The following is a 20813-nucleotide window of genomic DNA, read 5'->3' on the forward strand; positions in this document are numbered from 1 at the left end:
TCTATTGGCAAAGTGAATCTTTCATCTGCTGCCTACTGTAAAGAGAAAGCAAATAAAAGCAATAAATAAGCCATATACCAAGAACTTTTCTTATAAGGTTTTTATGGTTAGCTTTAGGATTTGTTCGGAGGGGGGGGGGGTGTTAACGGATGACGCTTTGTTTGAAGATAAGACTAGTATTCCAGACAAAACATGATACTCATAGTTGATTTAAATGCAGAAGTACAGGCACTAGACAATGAAGAGGGAGAGATGCCAGACGCTTTCCAAAGAAACAGATCAAAAATCTTTTTTATATTTATTTTAGGGAGAGTAAAGATGCTCTCTGTCAATATTCGATCCAGGCTCAAGATAAGCTGCAGAACATTTCATAAGCATGCGGTTAAATTTAAAATCATTATTAATACCACATTTCAAGTATGTATGACGTATTGGTTTGTCGAAGGGAGCGGGGATAGTCTCAGGGTCTCTGAAACAGACGAATTTTATTGAAAATGTAGGGAATGATGGGGCTAGACCTAAAAAAAGAATTAAGTAATAGAAAAAATGTATAAGTTGGGAACGCTGTATTAAATGGAAATTGTAGAAACGCTGCTGGAGTTTTCTTAAAACTTCCAAGTAGGCTGAATAGAATCAAATAGAGTTGTAGCCAACATGGTATCCGTTCTTTAGTTTTTCACGGTAGTGAATAATCTTTTTGAAAAGGGAAGTTATCCAATTTCTCAAGGTCAAATACATCGGAAAAAAAATCTGATGTATTGAGGGGGAAAACCTTTTTCGTATGCAGACAATGGTTCGTGCAGATCGGGCACTGATCCCTTGATTCTCTCTCTTCGATCGAGAGTGCAAGAAAGTGCAAATGCTTCGATCGAGAGTACAGATCATCTGACTTTTCTCGTTTGTTTTTTTTTTTCTTCTCAGATTTGATCAGGTACCCATCTAGAGCTGGATTGACTCTGCCTATGCTTCACACCTTTGACCCTTCATTGTCACAACACGGACCCCCTTCCCAAAACAAATAATCAGTGATTCCAGAACTCTGCGAATATGGCTTTTCTGAGAGAGCTGCATTCAAAATAGATTGATACCCAAAACTCCGGTTTATATTATGGAGTACAATTTCAATGGTCAAGAAATATATCAATATGTGATTATCTAACTGTTGCACTTTCACTTGAGGTATCTCGGGTAGTAAAACTGAATGTGCCAACTGTATAACTGATTCCTACGAAAAAGATAAATAATAGTTAAATATTTTATTGAATAAGTAGTAGCACTTGGATATATGTAAGCTTTGGATAGCGTCTTATGTTGTTTATATAAACTTATCTTCGGAAATGAGTTGTTTGTCTTATTATGCAGCAGGTTCCATTAAGATTATGAATACGTTTGAGGATATCAAGAGATGTTTATTGGTACAATAAAATCTGTTATATACAATATATATATAAATATATATATATATATATATATATATATATATATATATATGTATATATATATATATATATATATATATATATATGTATATATATATATATATATATATATATATATATATATATATATATATATATATATATATATATTTGCTGCTGAAATAGTTCGGGAGAGATTGGCTAAAAACCGAGTAAGGGGTTTACAGTTTTCCAGAGTTGTGAAAATCCCTTAAACAAGTAGGTTAAATACAAAAAATGATGTAGTGACAAAATGAAAAGCTTCCAAGGTTACACTCATGTGGGCATAATAATTTATACAATTTAAAAATATACTCATTTTTTTATAGAAAGTTCGTAAGATCTTTACTTAAAACTAAGTGAGGGATTGGCAACATTGTGATTTAAAAAATACAACAAAGATAAAACAGGATTTGATAATAATATAAAATCATCAGCATACGAGACTCGTAGGCCTGAACAGAGCAAATGCAACCTTGATAACAAGCGTGCAAGGCCTACGAGGACGGAAAACCTGATCGATTGGATGAGGGCGACCAAGAAATCGATTGAAGCGGCATTTTTCGGCTAGTACATATTAATTTATGTGTTCAATTATTTACGTCCCAAGTTATTTGAATCCGCTTTTTAAAACGCAAAGATTAACTATGTGTGTTAATTTATTTTACTGACTGTATAATAGATATATTTATTCAATACAATAGCCGGAGCAAACACGAGCATGTCAAGTGTTATAAAACCCAAACTAACAAACAAAGCAAGGATTAAGAACAAGAAGATTAAACAGCAACACAACACAAGGGTTAAACAGCAATACAAGAATTTAAAGCGGCAAGAGCTGCTTCAAGGTCAAGAGATTAAAATGAGTCATAACGAAAGTTTAAATATGTCAAGAGTCAGGTCACATGGTTTATGATTGTGTTATTGGTCGATTTATAGAACATTTTCGTGTTTTGCGCTACGATACATTTGAAACATTCTTTTCTCTAATATATTTTGTTATTCCTATAGCAACAGCAGTTTGCCACTCAAGGAGGATTCAGTCAAGGAGTATTTCCAAAGGCAGAACTCGACGCAACTGCACCAAGTAAGAATTTTGTGTTATTTTAACAATCCTCGAAAGTTTAGACAGGTATGCAAAAGGTTTTGAAGTGGCCAGTAGCAAAACTTGACCAAATTCCAAAAGCTGATGACAAATTTTGGGGATTGCGGAAGCACTTCTACTTCAGCAATCTAAGGCCGTTGATAAAATTCTATTGCTATAGCAACATCATTTTGTGACAAAACCTACCGACAAATTTTACTAGATCATGTACATTGCCAAGTAGCATGGCTACCATGCTACTTGGCATTGACTACCAAAAAAGGGGTTAACATTTCTACCTTGCTGCCCCGTTTGTTTGCTCGCCAGGTTATAGATCACTGCAAAATTTATTTTCTGAAACTTGGGCCTGATTTATCAATGGGATCTTAAAACGTTGCCTCGGAAAAGGTTCAAACTGACTTAAATTCCCATATTCAATGAATTTGATTAAACGAACTGACGGAACTCGAAAATCCCATGTTAAAATTGAAAATTTATATTTAAAAAGTACTCAAGTATTCATTGGCGGAAGATACTGCTTTTAATATCGGCCGTAGCTTCTAGAAGATGCTACAAAATATTTGCTAGGATTTTGCTCTATTTCCTCTAATTGCCTAGAAATCTTAGAAAATGTCTAGCTCTTTTTCACAAGTGTACTCTATGAAGGATATTGCTTTTAGAACAAAATCGGTACTATCATGAGCAGAAGACAATAAGCTGTAAGATGATTGTAACCATTTTTCGACGCATTTTTCTGTTTTCGAACAGTTCCATAGAATATTTTCAGCTACCTGAAATTTTTACAAGTTTTTTGCTAGAAAGATTCGTTTCAGATCGCCGATAACACCCCTAGAGACCAGATTGACAAGCTGGTATAATTAACCTGATATTTCTGCAAATGAATACGTGCTATTTGAAGGGTTTTTGACAATCGGCGGTCTCTAGAGAATTGAGAGACAGAAGGATACCCTAACTTCAATTTTGAACCTTGATGTTTTCAAGTTCACTTAATCTCTCGTTAGGGAAACAAGGTGGATAAACCATCATGTAAAAATTTTCGCTATAGATGCTGAATTTCTGTTAGCTGCTTTGTTGGAGGCATCTCATTTAAACCGCTAGGTGACGTTGAACCATTATATAGCTGTAGAGCCCGACAGACTTTTCCATAAATAGTCTTACTATTTTAAGTGACTCATCATGCTATAGGTATTTCAGTTTGTTAAAAAATTTTCTGGTTTGTTTCAGAACATATTCAAAGACAGTAATATCCATCTTGAATCGGAGTGAGAAGTTAATTTTATCTGCCAACTCTAATTAGGGATGGCTATATATAAATATCTCACCAATTTATGGCTTCTAGAGGTGATAATGCGTTCTAGTCCTAGATACATGATTGACATAACCGGAAGGGATCCGCTCTCTTTGAGGTAGTTGGTGGGGGGAGGGGGTAATTCTGAAAAATTAGAAAAAATGAGGTATTTTTAACTTATGAACGGGTGATGGGATCTCAACGAAATTTGATATTTAGAAGGATATCGTGTCTCAAAGCTCTTATTTTAAATCCCGACCGGATCTGGTGGCATTGGGGGGAGTTTGGGCTGGGGGAACCTAAAATCCTGGAAAACGCTTAGATTGGAGGGATCGGGATGAAACCTGGTGGAAAAAATAAGCACAAGTCTTAGATACATGATTTACATAATTGAAACGGATCCGCTCTATTGGGGGGGGGGGGGTTAATTCGGAAAAATTAGAAAAAAATAACGTATTTTTAACTTACGAGGGATCGGAGAGATCGGATACTCATGAAACTTCATATTTAGAAGGACCTCGTAACTCAGATCTTTTATTTTAAATCTCAACCGGATCCAGCGTCATTGGGGGGGGGCAGTTGGGGGTGGGGACCGGAAATCTTAGAAAATACTTAAAGCGGAGAGATCAGGATGAAACTGGATGGGAAGAACAAAAACCTGTCTAAGATACGTGACTGACATAACCGGACCGGATCTGCTCTCTGTGGTGGAGTTTCGGGGGGTAATTTTGAAAATTGAGGTATTTATAACTTACGAAAGGGTGATCAGATCTTAATGAAATTTGATATTTAGAAGGATCTTGTGCTTTAAAGCTCTAATTTGAAATTCCGACCAGATCCTGTGGCATTGGGGGGAGTTGACCTCCCCCCAATGTGGCAATTGTGGCAGAGGGGGAACCGGAATTCTTGGAAAACATGGAAATTGTGGTATTTTTATTATACGAATAGGTGATCGGATCGTAATGAAATTTGATAGTTAGAAGGAATTCATGTCTCAGAGCTCTTTGACATTGAGGGGGAGTTGGAGGGTGAAATCTTGGAAAAACACTTGGAGTGGAGGAATCGGGATGAAGCTTGATGGATAGAATAATCAAATGTCCTTGACACGTGATTGACGTAACCGTACTGTATTCGCTCTCTTTGGGGGAGTTAGAGGGAGAGGTTCAGTGATTTGGCGAGTTTGGTGCTTCTGGACGTGCTAGGACGATGATAATTGGTAGGCGTGTCAGGGAGCTGCACAAATTGACTTGATAAAGTCGTTTTCCCAGATTCGACCATCTGGGGGGGGGGGGCTAAAGGGAGAGGAAAAATTAGAAAAAATAGGTATTTATAACTTACGAGTAGGGATCGGATCTCAATGAATTTTGATATTTAGAAGGACATCGTGACTCAGAGCATCGTGACTCGGCATTAAGCCTCTGATTTTCCTTTTAAATCAATCTATTGATTCTTAGAATTTTGTTAGAGCTCACACCATATGAGCTCTTGGCTCTTAGCTCTTCTTGCCTCGGCACAAGTGCCATATGATCTCTTAGCTCTTGTTTTTCTTTGCGTTTTTTTTTTACGTTCTAGACTTGGTAAAAGAACGGAGTGAGAACTTATGAGCCGATTCAACCATCGTCCCAGATCTTTACTATTACTAGCACTCGTTATAGAAGTTTGCAAACCATTTTAGTATTTATGTTTGGTGTTTCGTGGCCCAATTTGTAATACGTTACATTTTTTTGTTGATGAATTCTAGTCAGGTTTTGCCTGTTTTATAACTTGAGTTATTTCTTCTTTATATGCTCTGTGGATGTGCGCTGTCAACTATTTTGATTTCTTTCAATGTATGTAATTGAACGTAGTAGCTTGTAGAAATGAATTAAGTTCAATTTCTTAAAACTACTGGAGAATGAATCTCGTTCAAAAAAGAACTCACTGATCTCCTGGAAATGACAATTTAAGCTCTTCGAAGTTTGAAGTTGAAATTGTAAATACGTAACAATTTTCTCTTAATGTTTCCCCTTAGTTCCAGGCTTTGATGTAGAACAACCTCCTAGAACTGGAACTGCCGGACCAATGGTAAGTACAAACTATCTTAAATTGTTCCTTCCTTCAGTTAAGCTATATTTTGTTTCTCTCACAAAAATGAACAAGTAGAAACCTTTTACATGTAAAAGCAAGTTCTTTGGCTCACCCTTCCATACTCAATTGTCACGCTGGGTCTCTTATTTAAGTTCAGAAAATGATTCATCTCCTCTGTTCTGTAGCTTTCAAAATAACGCTGGGTATGGTAAAAGTTTTGAAAGCTTCAATGGGTTTTTGTGCGAGTTTGACCTAGCTTTTCAAGTCCCAGTGTTAATCTTGTTCCAGCTTTGAAAGCCAAGTCTTAGAAAATAATCCTTTCTTTCATTGTCTGGCCTTTCATATGTTTTATATTGGTTACTTTTAAATATTCAAAGTTGTTTCTCCCTTAAAAAAGAAAATGTGAATCGGAAAAAACGACAAGATGGGGAAGGAAGCCGGAAATCGCTTTATTTGAGTTTCTCTATAATTATTGTAATTTTACTTAATGTGACCGGTTATAGTTCAATTCGTCGACCCATTGTGGAATATCAATGTGCTTTATATTTTTTTTTTTTTTTAATTTGTTCTTTTGTCTAGTTGTCAAATTAGGAGAACAATATGTTGATCCATGTTTTAGATTTCAATCTTCAAGAACCATGGAAGTTGAAACCAACGTAGGAGTGCTGCTTTCAAAAGTATGTTGTTTGACAGCCACCAACTTTGAAATTTCATTGCCTCTTGATTACCTACCCCATACCTTTGAGTGATTAATACTATCACTGCAATCATTCTATTAAGGAACACTACAAACAATTTTCAAGCTCTTATTTTACTCATTGATCAATATAAATGTTATTTAAGAGGGGGATTTTATAACTCTAAGATAGACAATAAAATATAGTTCTATGTTCCATATGCTACAAGATATTTAGTACCCCTCTTTTGAGAAAAAATTTGTTGACAATCCCTTAGTAAAATCAGGATAAAAAATAAATTGCGAAAGTTCCTTGCAAGACATATTTATAATCATTTAAGATTCCCTTGCATCATGAGAGCGACTCATGTGCTCTCTACGAGCATTCGGTTATAATTCCTATTTAAGTAACCTTGGTAAATTTTCTCTCGACTGATAATTCATGCTAAGTAATTCCAGTGTTTTGCTTGGTACTGTAATTCCAGTGTTTTCCTGTTCAATTCATGCCTTCAATTATTTTAATGATGGAAGTCCCTTGAAAATTATGCAGCCTAAATTAAATGGTAAGAGTACTCTTGTATTGAACTGCTGTCTTACCCATGGTCATACTGTCCCCTTTTGTAAAATGCAACAAGTTCCTCCCAGTGTTTAATCACAGGATATTTCTATGTAGACAACAGAGCTTTGGAAACAACAAACTTGAAATCAATTGAGGACTTAAAGTTAACTATAATTTAAATGAGAATGCTGAATTTATTACCGACTTCGGATGGAATTTATAGGTGTATTTGTGTTTTCTATCCAGTCTACATTTCAAATCTTCAGTCTTGTTGCAAGATTCTGTTGGTTGTTACTGATACCAGGCGCATAGGAAAAAAAAATTTTTCGGGGGAAAATAATACTAAGAAAAAAAATATCTAGAATTTGAATAAGAAGTACCTAAGTATTTGGGAAAAGTGACGATTTCATGGGGATACTCCCTAAGGCTGTATCTAGGGAAAGGGGTCTGAGGGTTTGACCCCTCCGACCACCTGAAATGTTTGTCCGACCCGTAAAACGTAACAGACATGAAGATAAACACATTTTGTTATGCGTTTTTCTTTTTTTTGCATCCCTCCCCCGAAAAAAATCCTTTTGTACCCCTTCCCCGTGAAAGAAAACCTGGATACGACCCTGGTACCCCTCCCAAACCCCTGAGTACGTCCCTGGTCACATCTCTGGGTTTTGGACGGGTCTGACATGTAATACTGAGACATACAACAAAGTACTGGTAAGCCAGTATGAAATTAGGATTAATGTTGAAAATATAAATATTCTGATTTGAATTTTGTGGCAAATAGCCGTATGATAAGTAATGGGATTTAGCCAGAATTAGGGAAGCTTAGTTTAAATGACAATTAATTGATGACATACATAGCTTCCATTGTCAGCTGTATTAAACCGTGACAATTTATTCTATTGAATAACTATGCTGAATTCGATACGTTGTGCTCCAAGAATGAATATTAAAATATAACATTCGATTTTTATTTATTGTCGTTATTGCCGAATGTGATGAACTATGGACTGTGTCAATCTTTGATTTGCCTCACGTAACTCTAATGGAATAGTTTTCCTCTGACTAATTGACGTACGAGAACACGTATATTATGGATCTAGCTCTTAATAATGGAATGAAGTTGAGTTGTGGTTGTAACTTCATGCAAGCACATCCTACGTTTGGTTTAAATTATATTTTGGTGATTTGTTGACGATCCTGGTGTGTTTCCCACGTTAGTATTTTCCATAGATAAGTTGAAGTTTAGTACTCTATGATACTCTATCCTAGTAATAACTAATTACTTTTTAATTCAATATTAGCAAATAAAAACTTGTTCTGTAACCATGCAGTGAAACGTATTTCCTGTTGTTCTTCTTACAGCGTAAAAGAAAACAATACTTAGTTGAAATAATTGACTGTTGAATTTTACACCATGGGGACTAGTATTCCCTAAGAACAATAAAGATATATGTAGTTTCAGGGTTTTCACCCTATTGACTTATCACCATTTCTAGTGATTTTTTGTTACATTGCCAAAAAAAAAACCATTAAATTTGCCCATAAATCACTAGATTATTGATGAAAATCACCAAATCAGCCAGAGAATCACTAAATCAGCCAGAAAATCACTAAAATCTAGTGATTTTTGGTCACCCTGTGCCAACTCTGTGCAGTTTTCTGCTGGATGGGTGTGTGTGTCGTAATTATCAAAAGGAACGTAAAAGGCTGATGTGTCTGACAAATTTAGAGCAAAATCGTAATTATAGCATCACTGTTTCGAGCTGTTTTTTTTTTTTTTTTGGGGGGGGGAATCCGGGTAGCCATTTTCTCCCTATACGTGTCTGTTATTGTTGTAAAAACTTTATGATGAATGATCGATTTCCCTTCACCAATTAATCGAATCCATTGATTGTTAAAATTGTGAATGATGAAGCTTCAAAAATATTGATCATATTTAAATGCTATGGCTATTATGTTTTCCTAGAATCTTTGACGATACGGGAATGAAAAATGTGTTGAAAATCGACCTTAAATTGCCCTTCTCAAACTAATAAGGTCAGTTTCACGAGTGGATTATTCAGAAATGGTTTCCCCTATTATTCATCATTTGCAAATATATTGCAGAATATTCAGAATAAAATTTTACACCATCTAAGCAAATGGCTAGAAGACAATTCCTGTTGCTAAAAGAAAAACCCCAACTTTTAGGGTCCATTTTTTTTTATAAGGATTAGCTTATTTATTAGAATTCGAAGCGTTGCCAAATTTTCAAACAATTTATGTGCACACAGCGTTACTCCTTAATTACCACAATATTATCCATTGTTTTTGGTTACTTGGTTTATGGAAAAATCTCTCAAGTCTTCATATTATTATGTCCTATTGTTTCTTTATCGTAGGCTAGTTTTTATTAATATTACGTTTCTCAGTTCCAGTCTTGGGTCTTGCTAAGCCGCTAATTTTATAGAATTTTTAGTAGTAATCTTGATCTCGTTTATGTAATTTTCCTGTCACTCGGGACATGTTATTATCAAGCATTGCACTCATTTGACGTTACCATTTCTAGAATGGTTGTGCCAGAAATAATTCTTCCATCGCTGATTCTTTCAGTAGTGAATCAAAAAGGTAGAAATAAATGAAATTTTCTTAAGGTTTATGGTCCTTTGAAACAAGCAATTCTATGTCAGTCTGCAATTGTAACTTGTGTCGAAAGGACAACATACTTGTATCATTGGATTCATTAGTTTCAAATCTATCCATTCACAGAACCGGAATTTAATACTACTTAGCGTTTTCTTTGCGAAGTATCTAAACTTCCCTAACAAATTTGAAAATTGTCCTTTTTGCAACAATTTTCAACCAATTTGTAACTTTCTTTTAGTAAAAAAAACCCATCTAGGCCCACTTCTATAAATATAATTCAGTAGATGGATAGAGCTGAATCTCAGCAAAGGAATGATATCAAAAACGCAGTTTTTTTTGTTGATTTATCATAACCGTAGAAGAGCTGAAAAATAGCAGCACCATAGATTGCAAAAGGAACATAAACCTTGAGAGAAACTTTGTCAAACGGTTGTTTTTGCAAATATTTGCGAAATATTTTTGTTGTTTTACGGTAAACTAATTTGATCTGAAGATCGGTCACAAGCTTGTGCGATTAAAATGCATTGACATAAGTTTCTTCGTTTCTCCAGCAAGGTCTAATAAGCATATGCCCAGTAATTATGCACGGCATACTTTTGTAGTTGTATTGTTGGTGTAGTTTTTAGGTATCTGATCCCTAATGTTGCAATTCTTGTATAAAAGCACGGATTACCTGTTGTCTCAAAACAATTACTATTCATAATCTACATCTATACATGGAATACAAATATTGTTTGTGAAGTCCCGTCGAATATCTTGCCCAAGTAAGATCTAGCCGATTCCAATATCTTATAGTAATTGGTTCATTTACTTCATCTTAATATCTGAACGAGCTCAAGTTTTCTATTTGGTTGTGCGACCACAGCTGAAATGCTATATCCATGGCTTATTACATTTGTGATATTGATTTTTACTTTTCAATTGAAAATGTGTACTGTAGACATAATTGCTTTACTGATCGGGAATAATTTATGTGGGATCTGTAATTTTAATTGCAATTGGAATGAATTTGAATCAGAATTTTTTATTTAGCGAATGTTATCTATTACCATGAATTTATAAAATGTATATTGTTGCATCTAGTCCTTCAACTTGGGTTTGACTCAAGAAAGAGAAAAAAATCACTGAGCGAGCCAGATCTATGCTGGTTTAGCAAAAAAAAATTATGATAGTAAGTCAGCACGCAATTATATTGAGAAACTAGGGACTATCAATGTTGACAATTGTCATTCTAATAGCTAAATATCTTAGTTTAGACAACCAAAATGCTTCATCATAAGCATTATTGGAGCCTAGGTCTTTCTTGGTTAACGGGTGTACTTTCACGATCCAAATCGTATTACTGTCCAAGAATATCTTTAATGAATCCTCTGCTTTACTAGTTGTGAAATTTTTATGATGCAACAACAACAACAGAAAAATAATAATAGTCGGATATGCTTTCCAAATTCATCTGACATACTTAAATTAAATCTTTCTTTTCTGATCAAAGGCCTTAGTCTATTAGGACCTTAAAATGAATGTAATTACACAAGAAAACGGGGATTTTATTTTTATCTGATATAAACGTCTGGAACATTAAAATAAATCCTCTTTCTCTACTGTTCAAAGGTCCTAGTCAACTGAAACAAAGAAAAGACCGTCAGTAGAAGGAAAGGTCAAACCCTTTGCTGAATATGTTGGTTGATTTTTACCTACATCTTCAATAATAATCCACTCACAGTCCTCATAGTTATTTAATATTTAGGCTTATGCCTGGTATTATACTTGAATGCAAGTACATTGAGGGCTTGCTTTTCGTTCATGTGGATATCCTGAATATCGAGAATTTTGTAATATCAAGAACTGTCTTTATTAATCCAAAATTAGTTTTAAATTGTATGCATCGTGGCTGATAAGTCAACATGAATGATGCAGTATTAAGTCCTCCAAATTTGACCATATGTAAGATGCGCTGCTTATGTAGATTTCTAACTAAATGCATACATCCGGTAGTTACAGAATGAGTATGTTCGGTGTTTATTTAGGACAACAGTTATCTGATGTGGCTTGTATGTGAATTGATATTGTAGCGCATGTCGTACTACTTAATCTAAAGAGGAAATAAATTAGTGTTCCAAGATCGAGATGGTGGCTGACCCGGGTAAAGGCTGGTAACATATCATCTCCATTTGTAATTCATTTTAATTAAATTTGGATTACTATAGGCATGCATTTATTCTTTGTCTCTGATTCTTAAGAATATTATTGAATAGTTCCATCGGAAATCCAAAATGTGTAGGATATTCAATAATTATTTAAGTTCATTAACCAACCCACATCTGGCTATCAGAGTTAGAATGAAATTCCTTGTGTTTGGACCTAGTATCTCTTTAACCATATTGGTTGCACAGGTAGTAACGCCTGTCCAGATGTCTTTGGATAATGACAATCATATCATGTTGTATAAATGCTAGTTGTTTCAATTTTGGCCAATCTGTTGCCTTTTTTTTTACTTTATTTGGCTTAAATTTTTGTGTATTGATACCTTCAGATATCTGACTTATATTAATCCAATCGTCTTGAGGCTATGCTTGAAATTAACATGTCTGAAGTATGCGTGCTTTGCCGATCCAAGACTACACTGGCTAATCCTATGTCTTACTAGTGTGGTAAAACTGTTTGCAGTCTTTACTCACGATAAAAAAATCTCAAAATGTAAATTTTTTGCGTCTAGCAGTCTTTACCATAAGCGGACCTGAAAGAATTAGTAAATTTTTAGTACTTCACAGTTGTTTACTAATTGTTGATTATATTTTGTGACTAAATATTTCACAAAGCGTTTCCTGAATAATATTAATAATGGGACAGTATTTCAACCAATTACCTTGCTCGAATTTTGACAGAATTTCAGCTGTCATTATTTCAAGTCTGCTTATGTTTCTCTTTTATTGAGGAAAAACACCGGCACGTGCGCCTGTTTTGAGAAAGTGATCAATTTGGGATTTTGTTTGTTATTGTGCCATCGTAAATAATAAATAATGAATGCTCCAAGTTACTAATATCTCTTGATTACTAATATTACTTAAAGTATCAATGGCATCAAAAAAAATGTTCCAATGGTCCTATTTTTAGGTATACTTATACCTGAAAATTCTGATTTTCTAAGTTTTTTCTTTTGGTTGTTTCAAAATTACAGTCTTTAGGGCTGTTCCAAATGCTTGTCAGTGTTGTCACGTTTGATGCGAAAACAAATAGGCAAAACATATTTTTACAACGTTTTTTCGTCTACAGAAAAAATGAGACTAACAGCATGTTGATATCCAATTGTGCCTTCTTAAGCCGCTAGGTACCATATGTTCTTGGCTTATGTTTTTGTTGATTTTTCGCCGTTTTTTTTTTTTCAATTTGGTGGCCACTATTATCAAAAACTTCTCTATTACATATAGCCTTTTTACTAAAAATGATTTTCTATATATATTTTCTAATATATGTATGATCTTCTGTATAAATATTCTAATATATGGTTGGGGAAGTTTCCACGCAATTACGTTCAAAGGGCCCTGTTTAATTTTCATGGTGCGTGGTACTTAAAACTTTTACGATGCCTTGACTGCCTTTGTGGTATTTTTCAACATCGTCTATGAATCTTAAATAATACCATTAATTAGTCACTTATTCCATTACACATGCATTGGAATTGCCCCTCCCCTTCAGATAGATCCAATATTGTGCACTAAGGGGCTTGTTGAAGTCGTTTAATCTGCAATTTTTTGCTAAGTTCATCCTTACACATGATTGGTTCCCCCGTTTAGGATCAGTGGCCTAACGATTTCGTTGCTGTTGAAACACAAGCTGCTGCTGCTGCTGCTGCTGCCGATGCTTATGAGTATGGAAGATCACCCCGCGGAGCTTCTGGTCGCTGGGGTGGTAGAGGTCCCCAAGACAAAAGAGGAGACGATTTTTCCAATAAAAGACGCCGCTTTTAAGCTATCATATATCCCTGGACAATTGTTACACCAACGGTGATGAGGGATTCTACAATTTTTTATCATTTATAACAGTTATTCTGTGAACATGACAAAGTCTACTTTGTCCTTATGCTTATATTCTATGTAGGTTTTGTATGTGAGTAGATGATTAAATGGTACCTTAGATCATAATTCTTTCCCTCTGATATTATGTAAAAAATAATTCTAATCTTTTGCAGTTTTGAATACTTCTTAATCATCTATGGACTAACATTTTGTTCTTCTCAATAAATAAGTTGTAACCTTACGACATGCATTTCTAAATTCTAAAATAGGATCTATTTTAACTGTAATTACCTCATGGAGTCATTTTGTAAGCTGAGAGAATATTTTTTCGAGTCTCACTCAAGATCACTCAAGTTATCTGAAATCACTTGTCAGTGAGAGGAGATACACTTACAAATTGGCTTTTTGTAAAATAATGAGATAGGTCCATTCAGCCATAAGCTTAGGACCTTTAGGCTGTATATGCCTCGTAAACTGTGTATGTGAGTGATCATTGCATTGGATAATTTTCAAATATATAACAGATAACACATGATTAGAGATCTAGTCAGGGGACAGATGATGATAAGATATCCAGTCAAGGATCAATTGTGTGGAAGCTTGAGCTAGATCCTAGCCACAATATGATACATCTTTTCAAGATAGACACGTGGTCATCATGTATTGATGACCCGACAAGAAACGAATTTTTTTTTTGCAATTTTGCATTAATGCTACAGCGGCATCGTTTTGCCCCACCTACTTCTGATAAAATTATTCAGCTGTTTCTTTTAACTAATATCCGTGTGAATTTGTACATTCATCTACTGCGAAGGTAGCTGGAAACCCCAAAAGAGACTTCTTATCTTGAATTGCAGGGGTCGAACAGGTGTCTTTTTTTATAAATGGAAGTACAATACCAGAGATATTTAAATGGCTGAATTGCTCAAAAGCAATTGTGCATTTTTATTTTAAGTTCGAGATCAATTGATGTGACATCCCTATTTTGCTTCTGGCTCTGAGCGAAAGCTTAAAGCAAACAAGAGGTGGACGTGTTCAATCTTAAAGGGAGTTCGAATAAATCCAGGGTTGTGTGCGAGTCCAAATCCCCTGGTCTGAACTGACGATTCCAATTTTAAATCTGAGCTTAAAAAAAATAATCAAGTTTGACAAAAAAAAAAACTGCTTCAGCGAGAAGACTAATCTATGCGAAGTTCTGTCATGCTCTCAGCTGAAAGGTTAAAGTTTCGCTTGTTAAGTTTAAACATACTGAAGAGGAAATGAATCGAAGGACAGTGTAGTTTAAGGAATGACAAAATATTTTACTGTGGGTCTAAGCTAGCCGAAACGATATCATTACAGGAGCGCTTAGATCAGTGATATTTCACTAATATTTTCGATGGTAAATTTTTGACAAAATTTTATTTAGAATATTTTGTATTTTTATTCGTTTTCACAGAATTAGTTTGCTTTTCTTTTATTTAAATTTTACTTCTATGCATGGCTCGCGGTTCAGGCTGCTGACCTATAGTCTGGATCTCAGGTACTCAAAGAGAGGGAAAGGAAGCATATGAATAAAAAGAACCAATGGACATTTTGAGACTTCATTTGGGAGTTATGTAAGCTTAGTTCCGGAACAAGGCCTAGTGGCTAAGTACTCGCATCGCACAAAGTTATTCAAACCCAGTAAGAAAGTGTTCAATGAAAGTTTAATGCCTTGTGTGCCGTAGTGAGTAGATTGACCAGGTTACAATTCTATTTTTTTTGGGGGGGGGGGGAATAACCAAAACAGTTTTTTTTAAAGCAGTGATAAAAAAGGCCAGTGTATTGGCTTTGATAAGGTGATCTAACATTGTTAAGCGTAGATATATAATGTGAGGTAATTTCACAAACAAAAATCAGAGAGCAAACAGAAAATATTGACCGCCAGAAACGGTCCAGGGGCAAAAAAACGGGGAGGGGATTTAAGAACAAATGTTACGGATTATTGAACGATCAGATTGCGTATACAGAATCAAGATATACTTGTCTGTGTATCAAATTTACAAATCAATCGTCAAATTAGTTTGAGGTTGTTAAGTTTTATGTCTTATTGTTTATAACGGAAAATTGGTGGTGGACAAACAAGCTGTAACTGTACAGTTTTGTTCATAGGAAATATATTTAAAGTCAGATACATTCTGATATTGTCTGTCGCAATATTTCAGATTAAAATATAATGTATAGTTTTTCTGAATATAAAAAAGATAAGTGATATGAATTTGTTATAATACAGTAACTAAAAATGGAAATTCTTGTTTTTTTTCACAATCGTTGCTCAATAACCATTATCTACTTTAATTACGATAACTTCGCTGAAAGTTATCCAGAAGCAAAATAATAACAAAATGGTTTTTTTTTCGACTACTAGGATACTCCTCGAAATTTCATTGAAGAAATTTCAATTATTTTTTAACTCTACACCTAGAATTCTCCATGCTCTTAAAACTAGTAAGTAGCCGGGGTAAGTCCTGTGCTTAAGATCTTTATGCAGGGCAGGAACAACTATTCCATTACATTTCCAAAAGGATGAATGCTCTGTATTTTCTCACATTTTTGTGTGTGTGGGGGGGGGGCTTAAAATATGAATCAGCAATATATCTGCTTACGCTAAGAAATAATTATCTAGCCTGGTCTAGAATATGAGACCGAAGTTGATAAAGCTTACAAATATTTAACTTAGATTACAATATTTGGATTTCTTTTAGATTTTAGATATGTAGAGGGGAGCACGGAAAACTGTGAGACTCCCCCTCAGGGAAGGTGAAAAAGACTCTTTTGATAAGAAAGTTCATTGGACAAATTTGACAAGAAACTTAGCACAAGAAGGTGTGTATCCCCATTCGTTTTCTAGAAGACTCACAGAAGAAAGAATACCTCAAGCCGAAGGGCCTTCTTGTCAAAAGCTGAAAAAGTCCAAAGAGGTAACCAATCACGAGTTCGGTGCACCTGGAAGCACCATCGCTTACTTATTCGATTTGTGCAGGTTTTGAAGACAATGTGATAGACATTTCAAAGGCTTTCTTAACATATAGGAAGTCAACCTACCATTTCTAGTGTCAGAATATCTGGAGTTCCATTCTTAAAGAGAGTACACTCTTTAGGAAGTCAAATTACTATTGCAGATGTCCGTACCCTGCGCATTGTATCATTGGACCTTCGTACACATATCAATTGCCTACTGTTATAAGGAGCACCTACGGATTCTACAGGGAATCAAAACTCCACGAATGATTTAAATTCCAAAAGTTAAATTCAAACTCTTATCTGTGGTTATAGATTGTCATTTTGTCGCCGTTTTAGATACTGATTAAATACAAAAAAGCAAGTTTTTTTACTGAAAGTAAGGAGGAATATTAAAACTTAAAAGAACAGAAATTATTCTGTATATGAAAGGGACTTTCCCCTCCTCAACGCCATGCTCTTTACACTCCCGTTTTTTATTGTTTTGAAAAGTAGAGTTTTAAGAAAAAGTCAAACTTTAGCGTAAATAACGGGGCGTTGAGGAGGGGACAGTCCCTTTCATATACGGAATAATTTCTGTTCGTTTTAATGTTTAATGTCGCTCCTTACTTTCGGCTAAAACAGCTTGTTTTTATGGCACTTGGTATCTACCAAGTGACATATAGCGATCGCAAATTCTGTCAGTCTGTCGGTCTGTCTGCCCCGGTTTTGCTACTTTAGGCACTTCCAGGTAAGCTAGGACGATGAAATTTGGCAGCCGTTTTCGGAACCAGACCAGATTAAATTAGAAATTGTTGTTTCCCCGATTCGACCATCTGGGGGGGCTGAGTGGGGGGACGGTTAATTCGGAAAAATAGAAAAAAAAGTATTTTTAACTTACGAACGGGTGATCGGATCTCAATGAAATTTAATATTTAGAAGGATATCTTGTCTCAGAGCTGTTATTTTAAATCCCGATCGGATCTGGTGACATTTGGGGGAGTTGGGGGGGGGAACCTAAAATCTTGGAAAACGCTTAGAGCGGAGGGATCGGGATGAAACTTGGTGGGAAAAATAAGCAGAAGTCCTAGATACGTGATTGGCATAACCGGAACGGATCTGCTCTATTTGGAGGAGTTGGGGGGGGGGATTAATTCTGAAAAATTAGAAAAAATGAGGCATTTTTAACTTACGAAGGAGTAATCGGATCTTAATGAAATTTCAAATTTAGAAGGACCTCGTAACTCAGATCTCTTATTTTAAATCCCGACCGGATCCAGGGTCATTGGGGGGGCTGGGGAATCTTGGAAAACACTTAGGCTAAAGCGGAGAAATTAGGATGAAACTTGGTGGGAAGAATGAAACATGTCCAAGATACGTGACTGACATTACCGGACTGGTTCCGCTCTCTTTGGTGAAGTTAGGAGGGGGGAGTAATTCGGAAAAATTTGAAAAAATGAGGTATTCGTAACTTACGAACGGGTGATCAGATCTTAATGAAATTTGATATTTAGAAGGATCTTGCGCTTTAGAGCTCTTGTTTTAAATCCCGACCAGATCCGGTAACATTGGGGGGAGTTACAAGGGGGAAACCGGAATTCTTGGAAAACGTGAAAATTGAGGTATCTTTATCTTACGAATGGGTGATCAGATCTTAATGAAACTTGATATACAAGAAGGATCTTATGTCTCAGATGCTCCATTTTCGAATCGGATCCGGGGACATAGGGGTTTGGAGGGAGGAAACAGAAATCTTGGAATTGAGGTATTTTTAACTTCAGAACGGGGGACCGGATCTTAATGAAATTTGATATTTAGAAGGAACTCATGTCTCAGAGCTCTTATTTCAAATCCCGAACAAATTTTTTGACATTGGGGTGGGGGTTGGAGGGGGAAACCGGAAATCTTGGAAAATGCTTTGAGTGGAAAAATCTGGATGAAATTTGGTGGGTAGGATAAGCAAAGGTCGTAGTTACGTGATTGACGTAACCATACTGGATCCACTCTCTGGGAAGTTAGATGGTGGGGTTCAGTGCTTTGACTAGTTTGGTGCTTCTGGACGGGCTAGGACGATGAAAATTTGTTGGCGTGTCTGGGAGCTGCACAAATTGACTGAATAAAGTCGTTTTCCCCGATTAGACCATCTGGGGGGCTGAAGGGAGAGGAAAATCGGAAAAAATGAGGTATTTATAACTTACGAGTGGTTGATCGGATCCTGATAAATTTTGATATTTAGAATGACCTCGTGACTCAGAGCTCTGATTTTAAATTCCGACCGGCATTAAGCCTCTTATTTTCCTTTTAAATCAATCTATTGATTCTTATAATTTTGCTAGAGCTCATACCAAACGAGCTCTTAGCTCTTCCGGCCATGTCACAAGTGCCATATGAGCTCTTAGCTCTCGTTCGAATTTAATTTCTGAACGTTTTTGAATTGATGCAGGTGTTGATTTTAGATTACCATACTTGAATAATTAAAACGAAATTTTCATATTAACTTTACTTTTTTTTGGCTAAATGGCTTTCTCAAAGCTTTGACCGGAGGTTTTTTTTAGAAAAAAAGGGACGGGGTAGGGGGCTTATTTGCTCTCCAATTTTTTCGGTTACTTAAAAAGGCCACTAGAACTATTTACTTTATTTACGAACGTTTTTATTAGTAATAAATATACGTAGTTGACTAATTAACCTACGTAACGAACTTCTATATTTGTATATTTTTATTACGTATAGGGGAGGGGGGTTCATCCCCTCGTCAATACCTCACTCTTGACACTAAAGTTAGAATTTTCTTCCAGTTCTTTATGATTAACCCCTGAACCACAAAGGCCGTTTAATTAGAATAAATACCTCCTTTGAAATTAGGCTACTAAAAATACTTTAGCGTAAGGAGCGAGGTATTGAGGAGGGGACAAACACCCTCATATATGTAATGATTTCTGTTTGTCCCTGAACCACAAGGCCGTTGAATTAGAATAAATAGCTCTTTTGAAATTACCAAAAATACTTCAGCGTTAAGAGCGAGTTATTGAGGAGGGGAAGAACCTCCTCATATATATAATAATTTCCATTCGTCTTGAGTTTTAATTTTGCTCCTTACTATCAGTTGAAAAAACTTGTTTTTTTATTTAATTTCTCATTTTAGGACCACTGGGTCATTCCGATCACTCGTGGAAAAAACAACAAAAACTAAACAAAGCAAAAAAAAAAACAACAAATTAACACATATCCGTGATTTTTCTTTTGGCGAAAAAATTCAATATTCCACAATCTGGCTGATGAGAGCGTGAAACCTCTACAGAATGGTTATCTTATACGCTGAATTTGATTGTGTAATTTTCATTAATATTCTATGACTTTTAGGGGATGTTTTCCCTGATTTTTTTTTTAGAAAGTAAGGCCAATTTCAGCAGGCTTGTAACTTGATGAAACATAAATATTTTAAATCAGCATAAAAATGCGATTCTTTTGATGTATATATTTTTATCCAAATTCGTTTTTTATGGCACTTGGTATTTACCATGTGAGCGATCGCAAATCCTGTCTGTCTGCCGGTCTTGGTTTTGCTAGTTCAGGCACTTCCAGATAAGCTAGGATAATGAAAGTTGGCAGGCGTATCAGGGACCAGACTAAATTAAATTAGAAATAGTCTCTTCCCCGATTCGACCATCTGAGGGGGGAGTGGAGGGACAGTAAATTTGAAAAAAAGGAAAAAATCAGGTATTTTTAACTTACGGACGGGTGATTGTATCTTAACGAGATTTGATATTTAAAAGTATCTCGTTGCTTCAGAGCTCTTATTTCAAATTTCAGTCAGTTTCAGTGACATTGGGGGGAGTTGGAAGGGGAAACAGGAAATCTTGGAAAATGCTTAGAGTGGAGGGATCGGGATAAAACTTGGCGGGAAGAACAAGCACAAGTCCTAGATACTTGATTGAAATAACCAGACCGGATCCGCTCTCTTTGGGGGATTGGGGGGAGGGGCTAATTTGGATACGTGATTGACACAACTGGATCGGATCTATTCTCTTTGGGGAGTTGGGGTGGATTTTCAGTGCTTTG

At 35.6% G+C, this 20813-nt stretch overlaps 1 protein-coding gene across 8 annotated transcripts in view; it reads left to right on the plus strand.

Moving 5' to 3' along the window:
* The window catches only part of LOC136028048 (hrp65 protein-like), a 155370-nt gene that overhangs the window by 25626 nt on the left and 108931 nt on the right, over positions 1-20813 (plus strand). For all 8 annotated transcript variants that reach the window (XM_065705644.1, XM_065705656.1, XM_065705650.1 and 5 more), the window contains exons 8-9: positions 2469-2544; positions 5862-5914. In XM_065705644.1, the coding sequence (XP_065561716.1) occupies positions 2469-2544; positions 5862-5914 (129 nt within the window). The remainder of the gene's footprint in view (positions 1-2468; positions 2545-5861; positions 5915-20813) is intronic.

The sequence above is a fragment of the Artemia franciscana genome, chromosome 1 (assembly GCF_032884065.1).
Source record: "Artemia franciscana chromosome 1, ASM3288406v1, whole genome shotgun sequence".
NCBI classification, from domain to species: domain Eukaryota; kingdom Metazoa; phylum Arthropoda; class Branchiopoda; order Anostraca; family Artemiidae; genus Artemia; species Artemia franciscana.